The sequence below is a fragment of the Lutra lutra genome, chromosome 2, assembly GCF_902655055.1.
Source record: "Lutra lutra chromosome 2, mLutLut1.2, whole genome shotgun sequence".
Taxonomy (NCBI): Eukaryota; Metazoa; Chordata; class Mammalia; order Carnivora; family Mustelidae; genus Lutra; species Lutra lutra.
Genome location: NC_062279.1, coordinates 153,095,355 through 153,115,668, shown reverse-complemented (window position 1 = coordinate 153,115,668; position 20,314 = coordinate 153,095,355). Strand labels below are relative to the sequence as shown.

The following is a 20,314-nucleotide window of genomic DNA, read 5'->3' as shown; positions in this document are numbered from 1 at the left end:
ACAAAATACTAGTAGGTGCCCAAAAGTTCATTAATTAAGATACTTAAATCATACTGTAATGCAATATTAAAAAAATTCATAGCTATGCCCCAACTCCATGGAGGAACAAAATCAACATGTTAAGTAAAGATGGGATCTGATCCTGAACCTTAGGACTCATTCGATTACCTTCCCCAAGTCCTCACCTAAGCAATTGGCTCAAAGGCAGAGACTTCCAGCATACATGCAGAGTGGCTGAGTTAGCACCGTCACCATGGGACTGGCAAGAAAGACATGGACTGGAGAGGAAAGGAAAGACAAAGGAGATGGTAGAAGGAGCATTTTCATCAATCAGGCATTAACAGGAAGCAACTCTGGCCCATCTTAGCCAGAGAAGGAATATACTGGAAGCGTGTCGGATGGCTCCTGGTCTGGTCAGGAGGTTGGAGAGCAGAAGCAGATCCAAGGGCAGTGCACACAGTCTGTCTAGGACATGGCTGTTGGCACCTGTCGCCCTCCACAGCGCCATCACGGCTACCTTCCCTTGGTCTGATTGGCCCTATTTGCCACATCACATACACTCCAGAATCTAAGTCAGGGGCAGGAGTGGCCAACTGGCCAGGTCTGGGTAGGACCATCCCTTGAGTGCATGACAGGTCAACGGAAGATAATGTTTGATTTTTGTGGTGGAAGATGTTGGATTGGCCCACTAGTACTCCCCAAAAAGGGTGTCTGTGTCACCCAGAAAAGGGCTTTTGAGTTGGACAACTCTACAAATGACAAATAATAAATAGAGGTAAGGTTGAATTTCTTGGGAGACTGTGTAGGACTATTGAGATAGAAAACTCTGGCAAAAGGAAGAATACTAAATAGGTTTTGCTTTCAAACAAGTGTTCTGGTTGTAGTAGTGCATGTGGAGGCCAGTAGGACACATTCGGATTGTTTTCCATGGTGGTAATGGCTGTGGAGATAGTGTGACCCTCTTATACCTTCTAGTACAGATTAAGTGAAGAGTTTCCTTCTTGGGGTAGGGGTTGGGGGTTGGGATGTCAGAGCCATCCTATAACGTATAGCTCCAATGTCTTTCTGATATCCCTTTCTTCGATTAATGCAACCAGCCTCAGACCTGTGAGATGTGAGAAAGCAAGGTAGAGCCTAAAGAAGGATCACTGTCCTGCCGTAAATTATCAGAGGTGCAGTGATCAGGAGGAAAGAACCAGCTCTCCCTGGAACCCTCCAGTATATAGCGTATCTCATTTAATGTTCTCAAAACCCAGAGCCACTACTGGTGTTAACTCTACAGGTGAGGGGGACTGAGGCTCACAGGTGTTAGGTAATCCGGCCAAGGTGGCACATGGAGTTAGAGGCACCAGAGCCAGACTCCAACCTAGGCGGATCTGTTCCACAGTCTGTGATCCCAGAATCCGTGTTACTCTCCGGTCCACAACCAAGAGGGAGCTGGCTCTTGTTTATTAAACTTCCCAGGCACTTGCCATTGTCCTTCCATAAGAACTAATGTGATGAAAGCAGCCAAGACAAGACAGATCACTTTCCTTGCCTGCTGACCGGTCTTCCACCCCGCATTCAACTCAGCCCTTTGGCCTCACCCACAGCAACCATGCTGACCTCACCGCAGCTCAAGGACAGACCTCAGTTCCACTTCCTATTTCCCCCAGCCATTGATTGACTTGGTTATTTCTTTCTTTCTTTTCTTTTCTTTCTTTCTTTTTTTTTCTTTAACCTTTTTTATAGTGGAAAATTTCAAACTGGTGTGAAATAGAACCCCTGATACCTATTACTCGGCTTCAGTAATTTTACTGACTTAAATTTTACTTCGGTGTATGCTTGCAATGTTCATTAGTATTCCTTGCATCTATAGGGCTCCTTACCAGGGGATTTTTTTCCTTAGGATTTAACTTTAATTTTTCCTCTTTTTGGTTTTATGCATTTTAGCACTTTTACCATTAGGTGGCTTCTGAAACATTCTGCAGAAGGACGTGCATACGAATGTTTCTTTTTTCTGCAAGTTGGTAATTCTTTTGTCCCAGTTCAGCTCTAGAAACCCCTAACCTCAGCTCAGTTTTTCCACCGCCCTGCTTCTCCAGGTTTATCAGCATTGCTTTTTTGGAATCCAACAGATCCAGGATTGTGTTGTTCATTCCTCTTATAGTTTCTTGTAAAATTATTTCTCTACCCCCACTGTTACTTTGCCATTTAATAGAGTTGAACAGCGCAACGACAGTATACAGCCAGCCAGGTCCACGCCAAGTTTCTCACTGGGATAGGGCTGAAGTCACCTCTGTGTCCCCAAGTTCCAAGGACAGATCTTGACTGACACAGATTAGTGCTCATTAAAAGCTCGCTTACTTCCAGTCCTAGGTCTGATGGCTGCCCTCTGAATTCTTGCGTTGGAGCTCACTGCACGGAGGCAGAAGTCGGGTCTGTGAAAGGAATCATCCCACCCGTAAGCATTTGTCAGTGTCTGTTTTCCCTCCTATACTGTACACTTGGTGGGGGCAGGGCCTGTCTGCCACTGTGTGCCTACCACCTAGCGCCATCCTGACATGTAACAAATGGGCAACAGACTTTTGTTTGATTTGCTTGGATAATACCTGCTTCCTACAATTACCTTAAATAGTAAATGAGATATTTAGAGTAACGGTTACCCTGGTAAATGGTAACTTTTATTCTCATTATGAAACCAACAAAATACTGCCCCAGGCGTTGAGCCTGTTTCCTTCTCTGGAAAATGGGAGTAACAATGCTCCTTTAGGAGGGTTAATCAAATAAGGGAATGTATGGAAAGTACGTTGCTCTGTGCTTGAAAGATAGCAGATAGCTAATAAACGCCAGCCACAAGCACACAGACCAGACCTACTTTTCCTACCTTGCAGCACCATCTCACTCCTGCTACATTTTTTTGCCTCCTTATGAGGTTCTAGCTTCACCTTATTCCCCTGTTTTTCTCTGGGATCTGTTGAGGTCCTGGAATATGCCAGGCGCTTTCTCATTAGGTCTTGGGAAATATTAACAATACTATCCTTTTTTTTTTTGAATGCTTCTCTGCTCAAAGTTCTAAGAAAACTGTCAAGTTTCTCCAGGGGCTATAGGTTATACTCAGAACAAGCACCCAGCACCCAGCACCCAGCATCCAGCACAGGACATTGTGAATATCTCCAGGAGGCATAAAAATAGGCAATTTACTTTCCTGATATAACTCAGTTTGCAATTCTCTCATTGGGGGTGATGCGGAGTCAATGTGAGGGCTGGCTCCCCAGGGCCAGGTACCTAACATGAATGGGTCAAGTGGCTTGGGTGATGGATATGTTTCAGTTTATATCCAAAATTCTTAGCATTTGCCAAATCTGATACCAAGAAGTCCCTCTATAAATATATCTGATAAAATCTGCCCAAACTCAGTAGTTTTCCCCCAGCTTAAAAAAAAAAAAAAAAAAAACTCCAGGTTTTTAATCTTTTTGGTGGTCACAACTGGGAGGGGGAATGTTACGTCTATCCGGTGGGTAGAAGTCAGAGGTGCTGTTCAGCACCCCGCATGCCCAGGACCACCGGAGACAAAGAATTATCCAGCTCAAAATGTTGAGAGTGCCCAATTTAAAAAACAAAACCAAAAAGAAATAAAAACAAACAAACCAAAAAAACACACCATTATCTAGAATAATTTTCTCACTTCATTTGTAAGTTTTTCCTCCTTCCATAATGAAAACGACTCTGGAACTCTCTCCCAGGTTTCACCCAGGTTATTGGAAGGGATTAGCCTGCTCTGAGCACAGTTCCTGTACACATACTCCACCAAACTCGTCCTTCCTCCGCACGCCCCCATCTTTCATGGGGGAGGTGTCCACTTGAATTCGGAGAATGGAGCCAAGAACCACATTTATACACATGGTCTTAAAGACCACGTTCCTTGTCTTTAAGACCCTTAAACTTATTATTTAAAAAACAAATCATTCTGGATTTGCAGCCTTTTTTTCCTCAAAGATTTTATTTATTTATTTGACAGAGAGAGCTCACAATTAGACAGAGAGAGAGGAGGGAAGCAGGCTCCCTGCTGAGCAGAGAGCCCAATGTGGGGCTTGATCCCAGGACCCTGGGATCATGACCTGAGCTGAAAGCAGAGGCTTCAACCCACTGAGCCACCCAGGTACCCCTGGGTTTGCAGCATTTAAAAAGAGTTTATTGTGATCTAACTTTTTGAAAGCTTTCCCTTTGTCCTTAGCAGTTTCTTGGCACTTGGGACAAAGATTGCTCTAAATGGAGCTGCTGCAGGGAGGCTTTGGGGGAGAAGTTGGCAGGAACTTTGGGGTGCTGCTTACAGCATCTTTGTCCCAGTGAATGGGCTGTTGTTATACTATTAGAATCTATACAAAGGTTTAGAATTTCACCTTTCCAGCATTTATTGAAGTTTTCATTAACAAAATTAACTCATGTTAAAATTTGCTATTTGTCTCCCTAGAGGTCATAAGCTCCATTAGGGTTTCCAAATTATAATGTTCAAGGAATTAAAAACATTGCATGTAAATATATAGGGGACACATGTCAAAGGTTTTACTCAGCTCAGTAATTAATGAGAGAACCAGTAAGATGTTGGGACCTGTTCAGAGGACACTTTGAAAAGCAGACATTTATATACACAATTGGGAATGCCAAAATGATTATTTGCCAGCAGTTGCAAAGCCTGTCACCAGCCTGTAGGGTACTGAAATGTTGTGTTTGGGGTCATCTTGACCCCCATTGGGGTCAATGAAATTATCTTTCATGGAGAACATTCATTTGCATTGTCATCGGTGTTCTACAATTTCATTTCTATCCTCACAGACTTGTGATACAGCCTAGTTGATAGAAACACGATGACAGGTACATGCCTCTATAGAATCCAGTAATTCCCTGAGGGTCCCTTAGACATGCCCCTCCCTCTGAAAAAAAAAAAAAACGCCAGTCTCCTCCTTTGCTCATTTCCAAGTGTTGGACAATTTTTCTACAGGGCAGAGATCAGAATATGTGCCGAATCTGCTTTTTCTGACTTGGATCCTTGCAAATCCCTGGGGCGTAATTTGTAAGTATCTGTGGGAAGCGGATTTAGCTTGCTGTTCCAACAGCCCCACACTCCTAATCTATGAGATTGGAAATAAAAAGAGGGGTGGGGGCCGAGGGTGAGAGAGAGTTTGGCAAAGAAATAGAAAAAGCAGATATAAGAGTTGACATTTGTCGCTAACTCCGTGCCAGGCATGTTGCATACGCTGGCTCATTTAAGCTTTGCACAACCTCTATTTTGTGGGTGAGGACACTGAAGTTACAGAGGTTAAGTAGCTTATTCAAGGGTATATAGCGAATATGACTATGGATTTGATGGCTTTCACGCTTCGTGTTCCCTATAAGGGAGTGAGCTCTGGGAGGGCGAGGGCTTACCCCTTTGTTTTATTCTCTGCCGTTTTGCTGCTCAGTCTGGCCCACAGAAGGTGCTCAGTCAATACCTGTGGAATGTGCGGCTAAGCAATGTAGGAAAGAATGAATGAGTGAGTGAGTGAATGAATGAAGGAGCAGAGCAAGGACTGTCTTCCCATCTGCTCAAGTTCCACATCCCATGCCTCCCCCACCATACAACAACAGATCACTGTTCCTTCTTCATCCTGTGGAATAAGTAGCTAAATGGAATTCTTTATATCGTATTTCATAGTTTTTATTTTATTTCATGTTTTCCAGTTTTACTGAGAAATTTTTTTTTCCCTGTGATGAGAACTTTTAAGGTCTATTTGCTTGGCGACTTTCAAATACACAATAGAGTATTGTTAACTAGAGCCACCATACTGCACATCACATCCCCTGGACTTATTTATCTTACAAGTGAAAGTTTGTGCCTTTTGACCACCTTCACCCTCTTCCCCCCACACGCAGCCCCCGCCCCTGGCCACCGCAAATCTGACCTCTGTTTCTATGAATTGGTTTTACTAGATTCCACATGTAAGTGAGATCATACAGAATTTGTTTTTCTCTTCTCTGACTTATTTCGCTTGGCATAATGCCCTCAATGTTGGATGAGGCTATAATTTAACATTTTAGTTGCTCTGGACAAAGTGAGTGTTTTAATTAACAGATAGTTTATTGTGCCTAAAATACATATCTGATTATATCTTAAGTAGCAGATAGAGTATGAAGCAAAGGAAAATTCTTTAAAAAAAAAAAAGTCTTATGATGAGGAAAATAGGCAAGGGGTAAATAAGAGGAAAGACAATGTTTGATAAAAGTTTTCTTGTTTTCCCTTAAGTATATTCTGGGTCAGAGTAACTGGGCTCTTTAGCTCCTGACCTCTGTAGTAGGGGCTGCATCAATATTACTGAATGGATGACTGACAGATGGCTAATACATGCTTTCAGATAATGAGAAGAGGATAAGTGCAAATTCTTAGAAGGAAGTAATAATGGAAATCATTCCCAGAGGGGTAAAACACTTCTTAGTGGAATCGTAAGTTTTAATATTGTATATATTGCAAGTTCCTGGGTGAGCCTTTAAATACGATTTAAAAACTGAAGACTATAGAACTAGAAATTGTGGAACTTTTCTGCCTCTCTCCCTCCTCAATCTCAACCCAAACATTTAGAGGAAAGAACCTCACCCTCCTTGAGAAAATGAGATCAGGTATCCTAACGCTTTATAACTCCCTTTCCTTCTGCTGCTCTCATTTTTCCCCACGCAGTCACCAAAGGCAAATTAGGAAGCCCCGTTTGAGTTAGTGCATATTAAAAATGATGTCAGAAGGAAAGGCGCAGACGAAAGCCAGCCCTAGAGATGAAGCATTTATTTGAAACCATTACTAGAAGGCAGATCCAGCACATAAAATATAAAACCACCCTGCGCCAGCCTCCAGTAAGTGTGATGGGGTTTTCCAACCTCCCAGGTTCGGAGGTACTGGCCTTGGCCCTGGTCTGGCCCCTGCTCTGTCTTTCCTCCTCTTTGTCCAAACTGGTTTGAAATTTTTTTCCTCCACCTTTGAATTACTACACAGTGGGCTTGATGAATGAGTTACAAATCTTACCCGATGGTTGTTGAACTACAAGAAACATGTTTTTTTGGCTTCTGGTTAGTAAACATCAGCAAAGCTATGTGTGGTTTCTAAGCCCAGAGGCAAGGGAAGAAAAAGCAAGAAGAACAGGAAAGCATGAGGTAAAACATTTATAGGCGAACCCTGGCTTGCATGAAGGCTTTCCCTTGAAAACTAGTGGAATTTCGATTTGGAACAAACCCTCTCTCTCCCCTGGCCCCTTGCTTAACTTCTCCCTCTCTCCTGAGCTGTCTCTTACACAAGTTTCAGACTTAAGAAGGCAGGGCAGCCCATGCTGAGTTGATACAAATGTGATTTCCTAAGGGGTCACATGCTGCCATGTTTGTTGGTCATACAAGCACATATTTTGGTGGGGAGTGGGGGGCCTAGTTATTCATGGTAGAAAATGTCAGGTTAATTAGAATAATATATTCACTCACCTATTTTGTTTTAGTCTTAGTGATTCAGAGAAGACTATCCAAAGTCCTTCATAAGGAACGGCTTGTCAAAGACTGAGGATTGTTGAATGATCCAGTGTTGTATACTCTGACAATGATTAATCTCGACACTTCATTTCTAATGCTCCATCACCCTGATAATTTCTGTGGAAACTTCAGTTACTTACTCCAGTCCTGCTGTCATTTTCCCCTTATTATGGTTCACTATTTAAACCAGCACTATCTAGTAGACCTTCCTGTGTTGATGACAATATCCCATATCTGCAGGATCTAAAATGGTAGCCTCTAGCCATATCCAGTCCCTGAGTAAGGCTATTGGACCTATGGAAATGTGAAGCCCATGGGGGTTACAGGACTTGCCAGGGACCACACTGGCAGTTAGTGACAGCATCTGAATGAATCTCCCTGCTCTCCCTAGGATGTCAGGCTGCCTCGTGTTTAGATTTCATTTGGGCAGGAAAAATGAGGAGCGATTTCAGAAAGGAGACCTAATTTTTGCACCTGATGACTGAATGGATATATAGGAATAATATTATATCCTCCAGTCGCATGTAACAGATGACAGAGGAATTCAGTTGTGCTAGATAGCAGGACTGTAGCATTAGAACTCCCAAGCTGAATTGAACAGAATAAATAATTAAGTCCTATGTTGCTGTCTGCCTAAGGCTGCTCAGAACAGATCTTAATATTGTGTTCTGTTTATTATTCATTCATTCACTTATTGAACACCTCCAATGGTCCACATAGAGTAGGTGCTGGAGGGAGGGAGGCATATGAAAATGGATAAAAACAGTTGAAGCATTCGGTGCCTACAGGAAGACAGATGGCCAATCATTTCAATGTGATGCTGGAGTGCCACACGACATTGTCAATCAGGGGGTGCAGGACAGAGGGTTTTATGTTATCTCTCAGTACTCTGGTGTGCTTGGGCAATAATGGGCTCTGGAGCCAGATCTGGGTTCAAATTCAGCACTTTGCTTACTACCTCTGGGACCTCAGGCAAAACACTGAACATGTTTTTAGCCTTATCCTTAAGATGGAGATAATATGCTGTCTTTGTTGCTAAGATAACACAAAACCATGCACTTAAAGCTCTGGGCATAGTGTCTCATTCAGAGGAAGCATTCACTGAGTGTTAGTGCTCACTCCTACTACTGTTGTCATTGTTATTTTTATTATTATTGCTAAGAATAAACAGGAGCCCTGGGAGGCATAACTGTCTTTACTTTGCAGACAAGGAAACGGGCTCAAGGAGGCTAAGGAGCCAAAGTCACAGTGATAAAAAGGGACAGGGTCAACATTTGATGCAAGTTGATTTGACTGCTATCAGGAGGGAAGGAGTACCCTCTCCAGAGTCCTCAGAGGGCTGCCTTGGAGAAGTGCTGGGGACCTCTGCCAGTGCAGAAGCAGAGGCCCCTGACCAGCAGGGGCTTCAGGGAGGAAACATCAGGCCTGATTATACGACCACCTAAATTTGCCGTGCCTCTAGTGCCCTTTTCAGAAGTTCCCTGACCTGGCATTTATTGTCCTAGAAGAATGCACATACAAGATCAATTTAAACTTTAAACAATGCTCCTTCCAGCACAGGTTTTATGCTAGATTCTGGTGTTAGTGAAGAACCTTGGTGGAAATTGTCCTGTCCAACAGTCCAACCCATCCACCTGTCCATCCATCCCTCCGCATCACAAACGTGAAACGCCAACCGAGTGCTAGACACCATCCTGACTGTGCTCTTCTTCTGTAAGTCTTACGTTTTCCACAGACAGTATTCTCCATTCAAGACTGGAAGTGGTGAGCCAGGCGCAAGGGGCACATTGGTGAATGCAGTTAGGATAGGAGACGGAGTGAGTACTTAAGGATGGTTTCCACCGTCTCAGCTTGGCAGCTTGGCAGAGAGGTGAAGATGGGATGACGGGACTCTAGGCCCACATCTGAACCAAATAATTAAAGCGCGTTGTGCTTAGGTCTACAGTGGAAGCCTGTACCTATACGTGGGGGCAAGGATTGATTTCTGTAGGTTTTACAGCTCCGGCCACGAGCATCGTGATTGGTACGTAATATACAAAGGAACCAAATTATTTGGGTTTGGTTTTGTTTGGGTGAATTAGAAAAGAATAAGTCTCTTGGGACCCGGCAATAGAAGCTCTAAAGCATCTGGGAGCGGCGGGGTTCACCAAGGCCTGTCTGGGTTGGAACCAGCGAGAGGAGGAGTTTTTAGAAGGGGAATGGCATTCCAAGTAGAGAGCTCTGCCTAGGTGAGGGAGACGCGGGTGCTGTAAGAAGGGCGTGCTGGCGTGAGCCGGACTCCTGCTTCAGGAAATACATGCAGCCCAGGCCGGGTGGGTACCTCCGGGCGTCGCCGCGAAGCTGCCTCGCCGGTCCAGTCGGGAGCGCATCCAGAACCCCCGGCTTAGCTTTCTTTAAAATACAGACCGGGTCCCAGGTAGGCACCTGGCCGCGCGCTCAGCTCTCCGGCTGGGGGTGAGTTGACTTAAGTAGCATTGCCATTCCGGAGGCTCCGTTTGCAATTCCCCGCCCGGGAGCAGGGGAGGCCGCAACAGGTCCCCGCGGGCACCCCGGGCGGGCCTCGCTCGCGCCTCCAGGGCCCGCGCCTTTCCCGGCCCGCCGCGCCCCCGCGGGGCTGGCCCGCCCGCGGGGCTGCAGGGCCGCCTCTCCGGAAGCCGTCCCGGTGGTCCCCGACGCGGCTCATAAATCATTCATGAGCCGGACGAGTTGGGCGAACGCCGTTGCAAGGGGAGGGCGGGCGGCAGCGGGGCGCGAAACTGGAGCTGGACCCCGCGCACGGTGAGTAGCGGCGTCCTCATCCCGGAGCCTGTGGGCGTCAGCGGAGACTGCGGGGGCATGAGCGCACCCGCCTCAGAAGGCTGGGGGGCGGGAAATCGGGAACGGAGGGGCTCGCTCTGTGCCGCTCTCCTCCCGGCCCTCCGCGCCCTGTCCCCTGGCCCCGGGGCAGGTAGTACTAGCCCTGAGAGCGGCCTGGGAGCCAGGGGACTGCAAAGTGGGCGAGGTGGTCCGGGCGCCCAGCCAGAGGGAGTTCCGGGCAGAGCGCGGACGCGCGCAAACTTTGCCCGCTGCCTGGTGTCTGCGCGGTGGGTCTTTTTTCCAGCCACAGGAGGGGAACCGGTGGCTGTGGCTCGCCAGGTACCAGGACACAAGCAAGCGGAACCGGGACCCCGGAAGCCGCGGGCTCACTCTCTGAGAGGGGGAGACTCGTCAGGGGCTTGAGAACTGTTCTGCGAGGAGGGGAGTGCTGGGGGTGCCCTGGGGGCACGAGGCACTGAGCCTCCCCTGCCAGGGATGTAAAGGGGTCACCTCTCCCTGGTTTTCCAAATGGAGTACGCGGTGCAATAGACCATAGCAGGAGGGGGGTCCGGGGGGAGCCACTGGAGGCAGTGTCCCCACGTCTATGGGAGAGCGCACGCATCCCTGGGTTGACGCAGCCCCCACCCCCTTGTGTGCACAGTTAGGGGACCTACGGTAATTGCCGGGTGGAGAGCTGAGTGCCCTGGACGCACCTCGCCAGTTCGGCGCCGGCTGGGACAACAAAGGGAAGCGTGGACAGAGGAAGAAGCTTCGAGGTGCGGGAGAGGCGGGGGCCCCAGGTCAGTTTCCCTGAAAGCCCGTTCCGAGGGGGGGGGAGGGGATTCGAGGGGGTGGCACACCGCTTCGGTCCCCCTTCTCCCTGGCGACCCCGATGCAGCCTCCGGAGGCTGTGGCGGGGATCCCGAGCGGGCGTCCCGGGGCAGCCAAGTTACTCGGGCAACCCCCTCCCCCAGGCGGCGGCGGATTCCTCGAGTCTCCTCGCTTCCCGCGCCCGCCCAGCCGCTCATTCTTTTGTGTCCCGCAGCCCGGGAGAGCCTCCTGCGGAGGAGGGAGAGAGGGCAGGAAGGAGCCCGGCCTGGCGGTGGGTGGGAGGGAAAGGCTGGGGAAAGCCGGCGCCCCAAGCTTCCTGCAGCAACAGGTTGAGCCTTAACCCCAGGCGGTTGCTGACCTCTCTCCCGCCCAGGCTCCGATCCAGAAAGGTTTTCCATGGTGCCTGTGGGCAGCGGCTGACCTTCGCTAAGACACGCAGGTGAATGATGGGAGGGGGTGGGGTGTCGTCCTTGAACGCCCCACTGGAGACTCAAACATCTGCCATTGTATGTTGGGTTGAACCTTACCCGGCTGCTGTTTTTTTGTGGCTCAAAAACGAGTATGGGAATCGCAGTGGATTCGCACTGTGTGAAGTTACTACTTTTTCTTTCTTCTTTTTTTTGGTGAGTATCCTCTGGAACTGTCCTGTCTGTCAAGGTGAGCCCAGGGCCACGGTGGAGCGTTGAGGACTGGGCGGTTCAGGCCCTTTATTTACCGCCAGCTGTCTGCCTGGTGCTGTACCTACTCCTGTCTAACCCTCCAGCGTTATTCAAAACCCCACTTTACAAACAAGCAAAGGAAAGCAGGGAGAATATAAGCAACTGCTCAAGTCACTGGACTAGTGAGTGGGACAGGAGACTCCTGCCCTGTCTCAGATGTGTGGCCTCTTGTCACTTCAGCAACGTCCTTTAGTTTCGTTTTGCTTCCTTGATATGTCCCCATAATTTTTTTAAAATGAACTTCCTTATGATTTCCACACCGGACTATTCTGTGCATTCCAGCACAGTGAAGTAAACAAGTGCATCAAAGGACAGGTCAAAGGAATAAGACTTTAAACCAAGTATTATTTTATTGGCATTGTTTAAAATATGAAGGATAAAGGTTTTGCAGGGGACCAAGAGCTATCTCAGATTTGTTAAGGGTCAGGATGATTTGTTACAAATGATAGAAGCCAACTCTGGGTAATTTTAGCAGAAAAAGGCCTGGATATCAGGTAGTGACAGGAAGACTGGCCAGCTAGGTGCAGGAGCTCATTCAGGACATGCAACAGGACCCTCAACTGGTGTGTGGCCACGGCTGCCACCGCAAGACTCTGGCTATGGCTGCTGGCACTGTGCCATCATTGCTAGAATGAATTAGAGACTGCCTTTGCTTGAGTGTGCCCCTCATTGACAAGCCCAGGAATAGACATCCGCTTGGTGGGTTTGAGGCACCCCCCAGACCACAGTTTGGGCACCTTGGCTGTCCTCACAATAAAATACAGGAGTTCTGCCTACAAGACTCACAAAGGTAGGCTCAGAAGTTGAGCAGTCCATTCCCCACCCCCGAAATCGCAGCTGACAAACATTCAATACAAAGATCCTTTTGAAAGAAGGAGAAATGAAGCTAGGTGGTCACCATATTTGCTTTTAAACTGTGGAAATGCCATTCTCTGGACTCCAAGCTCAGAATCATGTGAAGTATTTGCTCAAAATTCACATTCTCGGGCCACCTTCCCAGCTTGAACTCAATGCATTTGGAATGGAAACCAGGAACCGGTACCCCATAAGTTAAAAAAAATGATGAGATTGCCTTTATTGATTGGTCTGGTGCCTGTGTGAGGAGCTAGCCCCTGAGGAAGCAGTTCCCAAGGCCCTGCAAAGTTGGGGTTCCCTGCAGAAGGCATGGCCCCAGAATGGTAGACCAGTTGCTCTGCCATGGGCAAAGCCAGTAAAGACACAGTCTGCTGCCTATATTGTGGGAATAGCTACAGACACTCCAACACCTCCCTTCCAGAGGCTATGGGACTGTTAATAAATGTTCCATACAATTTTGAAATGGGTATAAAGGATTATTTCAGGTCAGTTCTCTCTCTACCCCTCACCGTTTGATTTCAGCAACCCTTTATCAAGTGCCTACTGTGTGCCTGGCTCTGGCGGGCACAGAGATGAGCAAATCAGAGACCATTCCACAACAGCTGGGATCGATCAGTTTAATGCACTATAAGAAGGGCATTTGGGGCACTCTTCCTTGCATCTGTTGTCTTGCAGTTGCAGTTGAGAAACCAAAGATGTCTTTGGAAAGTGGCCTGAATAAGCTAGGTGAGTGAGTACTCAGGACCAGTGCTGGTTCTCAAACTTCAGTTGTCTTGAGAATCAATCACCCGGGAAGTGTTAAAAATGCAGATTAATGGGCCCGGTCCCCAGAAATTAGGTCTGATAACCAGCATTTTAAATAAATATGCATTTTATGCCAATGCAGCTCCTGGTCCTAGAGAACTGGCTTGGGTTTTATGCTGGCAGTCCCAGGAGCTGCCCCAGCTGCTCCTGCTACCCAGTGAGGTTAACAGGTGAGGTCCCACAACCTCTCTTCTGCCTTGACTTGTATTATCTAGTGTTTCCTAAGTAGTGAGATTTTAGTATTAACATTTACTTCTAAATGTGAGAGGGACCGACACTTTGGAGCAAGAAGTGAAGAAATCTGGGGCGCCTGGGTGGCTCAGTGGGTTAAGCCTCTGCCTTTGGCTCAGGTCATGGTCTCAGGGTCCTGGGATCGAGCCTCACGTTGGGCTCTCTGCTCAGCGGGGAGCCTGCTTCCCCCTCTCCCTCTGCCTGCCTCTCTGCCTACTTGTGATCTCTCTCTCTCTCTCTCTGTCAAATAAATACATAAAATCTTAAAAAAAAAAAAAAGAAGTGAAGAAATCTGAACACGTAGCTCTAGGTGCTGCCTAGCTTAATTGGCACTTCCAGCTTCGCAGCAGTGAGTGGGGCTGCATTTCACTTGGGATTTGCCTTCCCCTGCTTTTTCCCAGAGAGAATTTGAAACTGTTTATTCATAGCTCTTCACAGGCCTCTTGCCATCTCTCTCCTGCTGTGCTTCTCCTCTTCCCTGGCTGAGGTGTGGTGGCATTACCAGGAAGTCAGTCTTTCTTAGCAGCTGAGACTTTAATCCTTCCAGCTGCTGTGCTCCCTGCCTGTGCTTTAGCAGAAAACAAGATGGGAGCATGTAATGTGTGTGTATGTGTTGTGTGTATTTTATATGATATTTATATGAGTGTGTGTGTTGTACGTATATATGTTTTGCATATGTGTGGAGTGTGTCAGTGTGTGTGGTATGTATATGTGTGGTATGTATATGTGTGGTATGTATATGATACACATGCAGTGTATCAGTGTGTGGTGTATATGTCTGATAGTGTGTGTTATATGTATGTTTGTTGTGTTTTGTGTGGTGTATGTGGTGTATGTATGTGCAGTGTGTATGGTGTGTGTTAATGTGTTGGTATATATGTGGTGTGTGCTAGTGTGTGTGGTGTGTGTTTGGTGAGTGCTAGTGTGTGTGATGTGTGCTAGGGTGTTTAGCATGTGTGGCATGTGCTAGTGTGTGTATGTGTGGTGAGTGTTAGTGTGTGGTGTATGTGTTAATGTGGGTGGTGTGTATATGTGTGGTGTATGCTAGTGTGTGTGGTGTATGTATGTATAGTGTGTGTGTTGTGTGTTAGTGTGTGTGGTGTGTGTACATGTGTATGATTGTGTGGTGTGTGTAGGTGTGGGGTGTGTGTGGTGTGTATTAGTGTGTGTGGTGTGGTGTGTGGTGTGTGCTAGTCTGTGTGGTGTGTGTAGTGTGCATGTGCATGCCTGCCTGCCTGTCTAATGACAGTAGTCCTAGTCCTGAATAACACACCCACCCTCACCTTTCATCTCCCTCTCCTGCCCTGTGCAGCCCAAGAGACTCCCAGACAGTGGCTTTGTAAAGACCAGCTGGCTTTGTTTCTTTCTCATTTGTCCTCTCTGGAAGCTATTTGAAGATGGAGCAGAGCAGGCCTGTGTTTGACTGCACACAGGGGTGACTTCTGACCAGAACCAGTGAAAGGCTAGAGCACTCCGGAGCCCGAGCAGGGGGGTTGCGGCAGCCAAGCCTGGAAGGGAGAATGCCCTTTGGAAACAGTTACCAGGGTCCTGGTGTATCCATGGTGTGATGGGGAGCCGACAGGAAGCTGATTCGGGGTTAACAAGGTTGGCACTGAGAGCTGTAAATGCTCTGAGAAGCCCATGAGTAGATAAGGAGAGTTTAGGGTCATTCTTTTGGGAGTTCTGTGCAGAAGTAACTGGGGTGGGACAAGACTTAGAAGATGAGACAATATCCAGGAGATTAAATATGAATTAACATCTTCACTCAAACAGCTCATGCATTCGCACCTTTCGTCTGGAACTTTCTACAGCTTGGTGGAATACAAGTTGTAGGCCCTCTGGCCCCTTGTGCAATGTGTCACTTTCTTGAAGAGCCTCTTTCCCCCATTGCACAGTGGGTTTTAGGAGCACCCTGCCCTTATTTTGAAAGTTACTAAGTGTGTATCTTATGTACAAAATAGAATATAATCAGAGTGCTCCTGACCCCAGAATAGAATAGGTGCAGAGCATCCCAGTTCCTCTCCGATGTTGCATTCTGATGCACCTAGTTCTTTTCTACGCAGTGGCATAAGCAAATCAGTCATTTTGGCTTTTTCAGTTTTACCTTGAGGGGTACTTACTGAACCCCGACTCTGACCTGTCTTTTGTTCAGTTCTGGGGCTAGAAACACAAGGGGACAGGGTCTACTTTGGAGGCCCTCGGGGTCTCTTGCCCTAGCTATACACTGGCTTGGTAGCTGCTTCTCACATTCCTGTTTCTCCCTCCCAGGAAGGGTGGTGGGGAATCTCCCTCTGCCCTGTCTCTCATCCCTGGGACCTATAATTCCCAGGTAGTGACTTGGGGGCGAAGGTTTCTTTCAGGATTACCTGGTGAACATGTTAGAAAGGTAAATTCCAGCGTAACCTAGCCTTAGACAGCTTGGTTCTGCCCCTGAGGTCTTCTAGTTTGGGTTGGGGATGAGGTGGAGAGGCAGATGTCTGAAATAAGGTCAGTGAGCAAATGAGTAGAAGAAAAAGCAGATAAGATGTATCTCCAGAAAGCAGGGACACCTGCACCAATCTGGAGAAAAAATAGGCATCTGGTCTATGGCTGGGACCTCTGGAGGCCTGCATGGAGCCCCAGAGAGAAGGCTCTGTAGGAACGGTGTGCTGGTGTCTTGCAGGGGCAAGGGTCTTGCAGGAAAACTCCTGGGTTTGAATTGTAACCCCACCGTTAATCATCCCCGACCTTGGGGCAAGTCCCCGAAGTCCTCTGTGGAGAGGTTCCCTCATCTGTAAATGGTATAATGCCTTCAACAGGGTCCAGCGGGCCCAGCACGTACAGCAGTGTTGGGTACATAGTAAGTGCTCAGTAAGTCTCTCTTCCTAAGGCTGAACAGCCTTCTCTGCAGCATAGAGTGTTTCTGGAACCCATCAAGGTCTGCGTTATGCATCTGGACCCTGGGGTGGAGCCTTCTGGCTTTCGTGCCCCTGCAGCTCTAAGCAGTCTCTGCTTTTGCCTCCCACGCAGTGGATTAGGCAGATGCACTACCTCTAAGCTGTGCCACCTCCTCTCTGGAGGTTCCTGGGGCAGACAGGCCGCGGGTGAACTGAGTGCTGCCTTTCTCTCCCACCAGGGATGGTGCCTTGAGTCCACGGACCCGGACCCGGATCCACAAAAAGATTCTCAGACGGCCTTTGCTGCATACCAGCCCGGGCAGGGAAGGGAGTGGGCTCTGCACACCCAGCGCTTGCCGCCGAGCCTCTTTGGCGCAGGAACACAAGCTCCTGTCTCATCCTAGGCTTCCAGAACCTCTGAGACGGGAGGCCCCCAGCTCTACCTCATGCGTGCAGGATCTGGCTAGCCATGGCCCTCCTCCTCAGCTTCCTGCTGCTGCTGGAGCTGTTCTGGGATACCTCTGCCCTGGGGCCTTTGTCATCCACAAAGGGTTCTGATGGTTTGGAATTTGAATTGCCGACCACAAACTATGAGACCAAAGACTCTTACAAAGCTGGGCCCATTGGTGCTCTCTTTAAAATGGTGCATGTCTTCCTCCGGGTGGTGCAGCCCAATGCTTTCCCTGAAGGTAAGTGCCCATGGCTTGGGGGGGGCAGTTTGTCTCCAGACACACTCACATGGGCACACAGAATATTGTTTGTTAATCATGATACAGTAAATATGTATTATATTCAGTATTTTATTTATATATGCAGTATTTTAAAAACATAACGTTCAAAGTGATTGGATTGCACAGGAGCAGAAAGTATTGAGATAGAAGTTAGGAACACTTGTACCAGGTTAAATAGGTTGTTAATGAATGTGATTATAAGAAATGAATTCAAACAATGTTGCTATGCTGGTTTTCCAATTCTTGATCTTTTTTCCCCCTCCCTCTTTATTTTTTTTCTTTTTCTTTTCTTTTTTTTTTTCCTGATGAGAGCAATGAATTACTCTCAAGTGCAAACCAAAGGTAAAAATTAGGGTTAAAAATAAATATTCTCAGGTGAGTTAATAATTACCTCTGGTGGCTAAGCCAGCACTCACAGACTGACCCCTCCTTGACCTACCACAAAGTACAATTTCACTTTGCTGAAGACAATGACTGTCCTGACCTGCCATGTTTACCTGGCTAACTCTTTGCTTCAGTTCTAAGACTTGAAGTGTAAGGAAAGGAGGGATGGTCTCTTGTTAGAACTTTAATGACATGGTGCCTTATCCTTCATGAGTATTGTTGTAGTTTGTCCTACTCCCTGTACTGGGAAGTCTGCGGGTGTGTGTTTTCAGGAACGAGATTATGAAAATTTAAATGGTCTGTGGGAAGTATCTGCTATTAGGGTTTGGCAATCTAAAGTTTTATTGACTTCATGTTAGACTTATTCTAGGATTGTTCTTTAAACTATGAAAATTTGAATGCTATTATTGATTACTACAATATACAAATGATAAAATTTATAGTAATCCTTATCATCTTCTTTAGCTGGTCAGCTATTGTTCATAAGAGGATTATGTGTGTGTGTGTGTGTGTGTGTGTGTGTGTGTGTGTGAGAGAGAGAGAGAGAGAGAATGAGAGAGAGAGACAGAGAAAGAGAGACAGAGAGACAGAAAGAGAGGGAGAGAGAAGGTATTTCGTGAGCTTTAACACTTGTTTATATTATAGGCAGTTTATAGATTTTCATTATGATACATTTATATTAAAATTTTCTTACTTTTTTATTTCAGATTAAGAAATTGAAACAGTTTGAAGTGTAGTTCTCCATTTTTTATTAGTTTAAGTTTCAGTGTAATGAAACAAATCACTCTGAGCCCTGTTGCCACTGAAGAGAAACTGAACAAATACTACGTACTGTTTATGTCCCTGCTTGAAAGACTAAATTTGGAAATCCAAAAGACAGAAGTAGAAACTAGTTCATTTATTAATGTGGGATATAAGCTCACTATTCTCGATAGCTACCTCTTCCTTTATTTGTAGACTTGGTGTAAATATTATTGAATAATCAAATACCTCGTGTTTTTAGTTTTAGTTTCTTTGGAGTTTTTTTATGCAAAAGGAATAGAATTCGGTTGTTTTATATGAATTTATATCAGCGTCTTCAAAAGGACTGTGAAGCATCCATGTGTCATTAAGGCATATCATGTAATTAGTTATCCTATAATCTCTTTCTATATGTTGCTTTATTTTGCTTCCTCGAGGTTTCAGAGGAAGGTTTCCTCACACTTGTTTTACAAAGGAAAGCCATATTTTTAGAAGTTTGTATTCAAATTATCAGGTCTAAGGTATCCTATATCCAGCACATTCTCAGGTTTTGAACTCTGGCATCATTATTAGTCTAGGAGGAGCCATGTGAAGAATTTAAATCCTGCTGTAATCTGAGGGTGTTAGCCCTGCTTGTCCCTTGACCTTCATCAGTACTTATTTCTTTGGAAAAAGAAATTCCCAAAAGTCTTAATAGTATACCAGAGCAGAGCCACATTGCCCCTTGGTGGGGGTGGGGATTTGGTTTCTTAAAGAATATAATATTGAATTTCAAAGGGGACATCTTGGAGTGTTGGATTTTTTTTTCCCCCACCATCCCATTTTTTTAAATTGTTTCATCAAGTTGCTAGATATCATAATGGTCTCAGAGCCCCTTATAGGTACTTTGCCACATAAAGGGCATGTAGCAGACATGGTTTTTCCTACTGGGCCAGTGCGTTTCATGAATGCCAGATCATAAGCAGACATCTTCATAACAGAAGATGTAAAAACAACAACAATGAGAGAGGACAGGAGTGAGAGAGAGAGAGAGAGAGAGAGAGAGAGAGAAATGGAATCCTACTCATTAGCTTGACTAACTTAATATATTAACCTTGAAGTCATTCAGATGACTTCATGGCAAGTCCTCTACAAAGTAACATATTCGCAGAGAGAATGATCCCCTAGGTATATACTTTCATTTGAAAGGGTAGAGTGTTTTGAATCCAGGGTCCCGGTCCAGTGCAGGAGTGAAAGAGAAAGGGAGGACCCTCGATCCTGGCCTCCCTTTTCTCATGCTATTGGACTGGGAACTTTTCCACTTTGCCTCCTGTGTCTGAGCCAAACAATATAAAGGATTTTGCATTTGTAACTCTCTAAAGTGAAGCCCGTCGTGTATCCTTATAAATCCAAGATGGAATGGTCTTGTTTAGCTGGGAGTTTACATAAAAGTCTATTTACCTTCCTGGGCAGAGGAAAAGATCTGGTATACTAGATCAGACCAGAAAGACAGGTAACTATACACCACAGCAGAACATGCTCGAGAACCTGGTGTGGGTATTTCATAAACACCTGCCCCTGGTCTGAAGCTGCAAGAGGGATGCCGAGTCCCCTGCTTAGTCTCTCTGAGAAGAGAATGATGGCTTACATTTAGGAGGAGTTGCTTGTCCATTCATTCAACTTAAAAAGGGTGATGATGACAGGATGACTGGAGGAGTTGAAGGAAGGGTGTTCCTGGCACAGGAAACCATATGCCCTAGGGAGTGGATGAGAGAGTGATTCAGGGTAGACCCATGAGGTGGGTATTTATGGAATAAATCTGTTAAGGGTCAGACCCTGACTGATA

The 20,314-nt window shown here is 46.4% G+C and overlaps 1 protein-coding gene across 14 annotated transcripts in view; it reads left to right on the top strand.

The window, feature by feature from the left end:
- Positions 1 to 20,314, top strand: part of PROM1 (prominin 1) — a 137,805-nt gene that overhangs the window by 16,358 nt on the left and 101,133 nt on the right. For 3 of the 14 annotated variants that reach the window (XM_047718940.1, XM_047718937.1, XM_047718938.1), the window contains 4 exons: positions 2,353 to 2,443; positions 4,982 to 5,053; positions 10,979 to 11,117; positions 16,873 to 17,322. In XM_047718940.1, coding sequence (XP_047574896.1) covers positions 17,103 to 17,322 — 220 coding nt within the window. In that variant the 5' untranslated portion in view covers positions 2,353 to 2,443; positions 4,982 to 5,053; positions 10,979 to 11,117; positions 16,873 to 17,102. Of the gene's footprint in view, positions 1 to 2,352; positions 2,444 to 4,981; positions 5,054 to 9,737; positions 9,834 to 9,853; positions 10,300 to 10,415; positions 10,657 to 10,978; positions 11,118 to 11,521; positions 11,588 to 13,608; positions 13,697 to 16,872; positions 17,323 to 20,314 lie in introns of those variants that run through there. The other 11 variants (XM_047718947.1, XM_047718939.1, XM_047718942.1 and 8 more) reach the window with 11 other exon arrangements.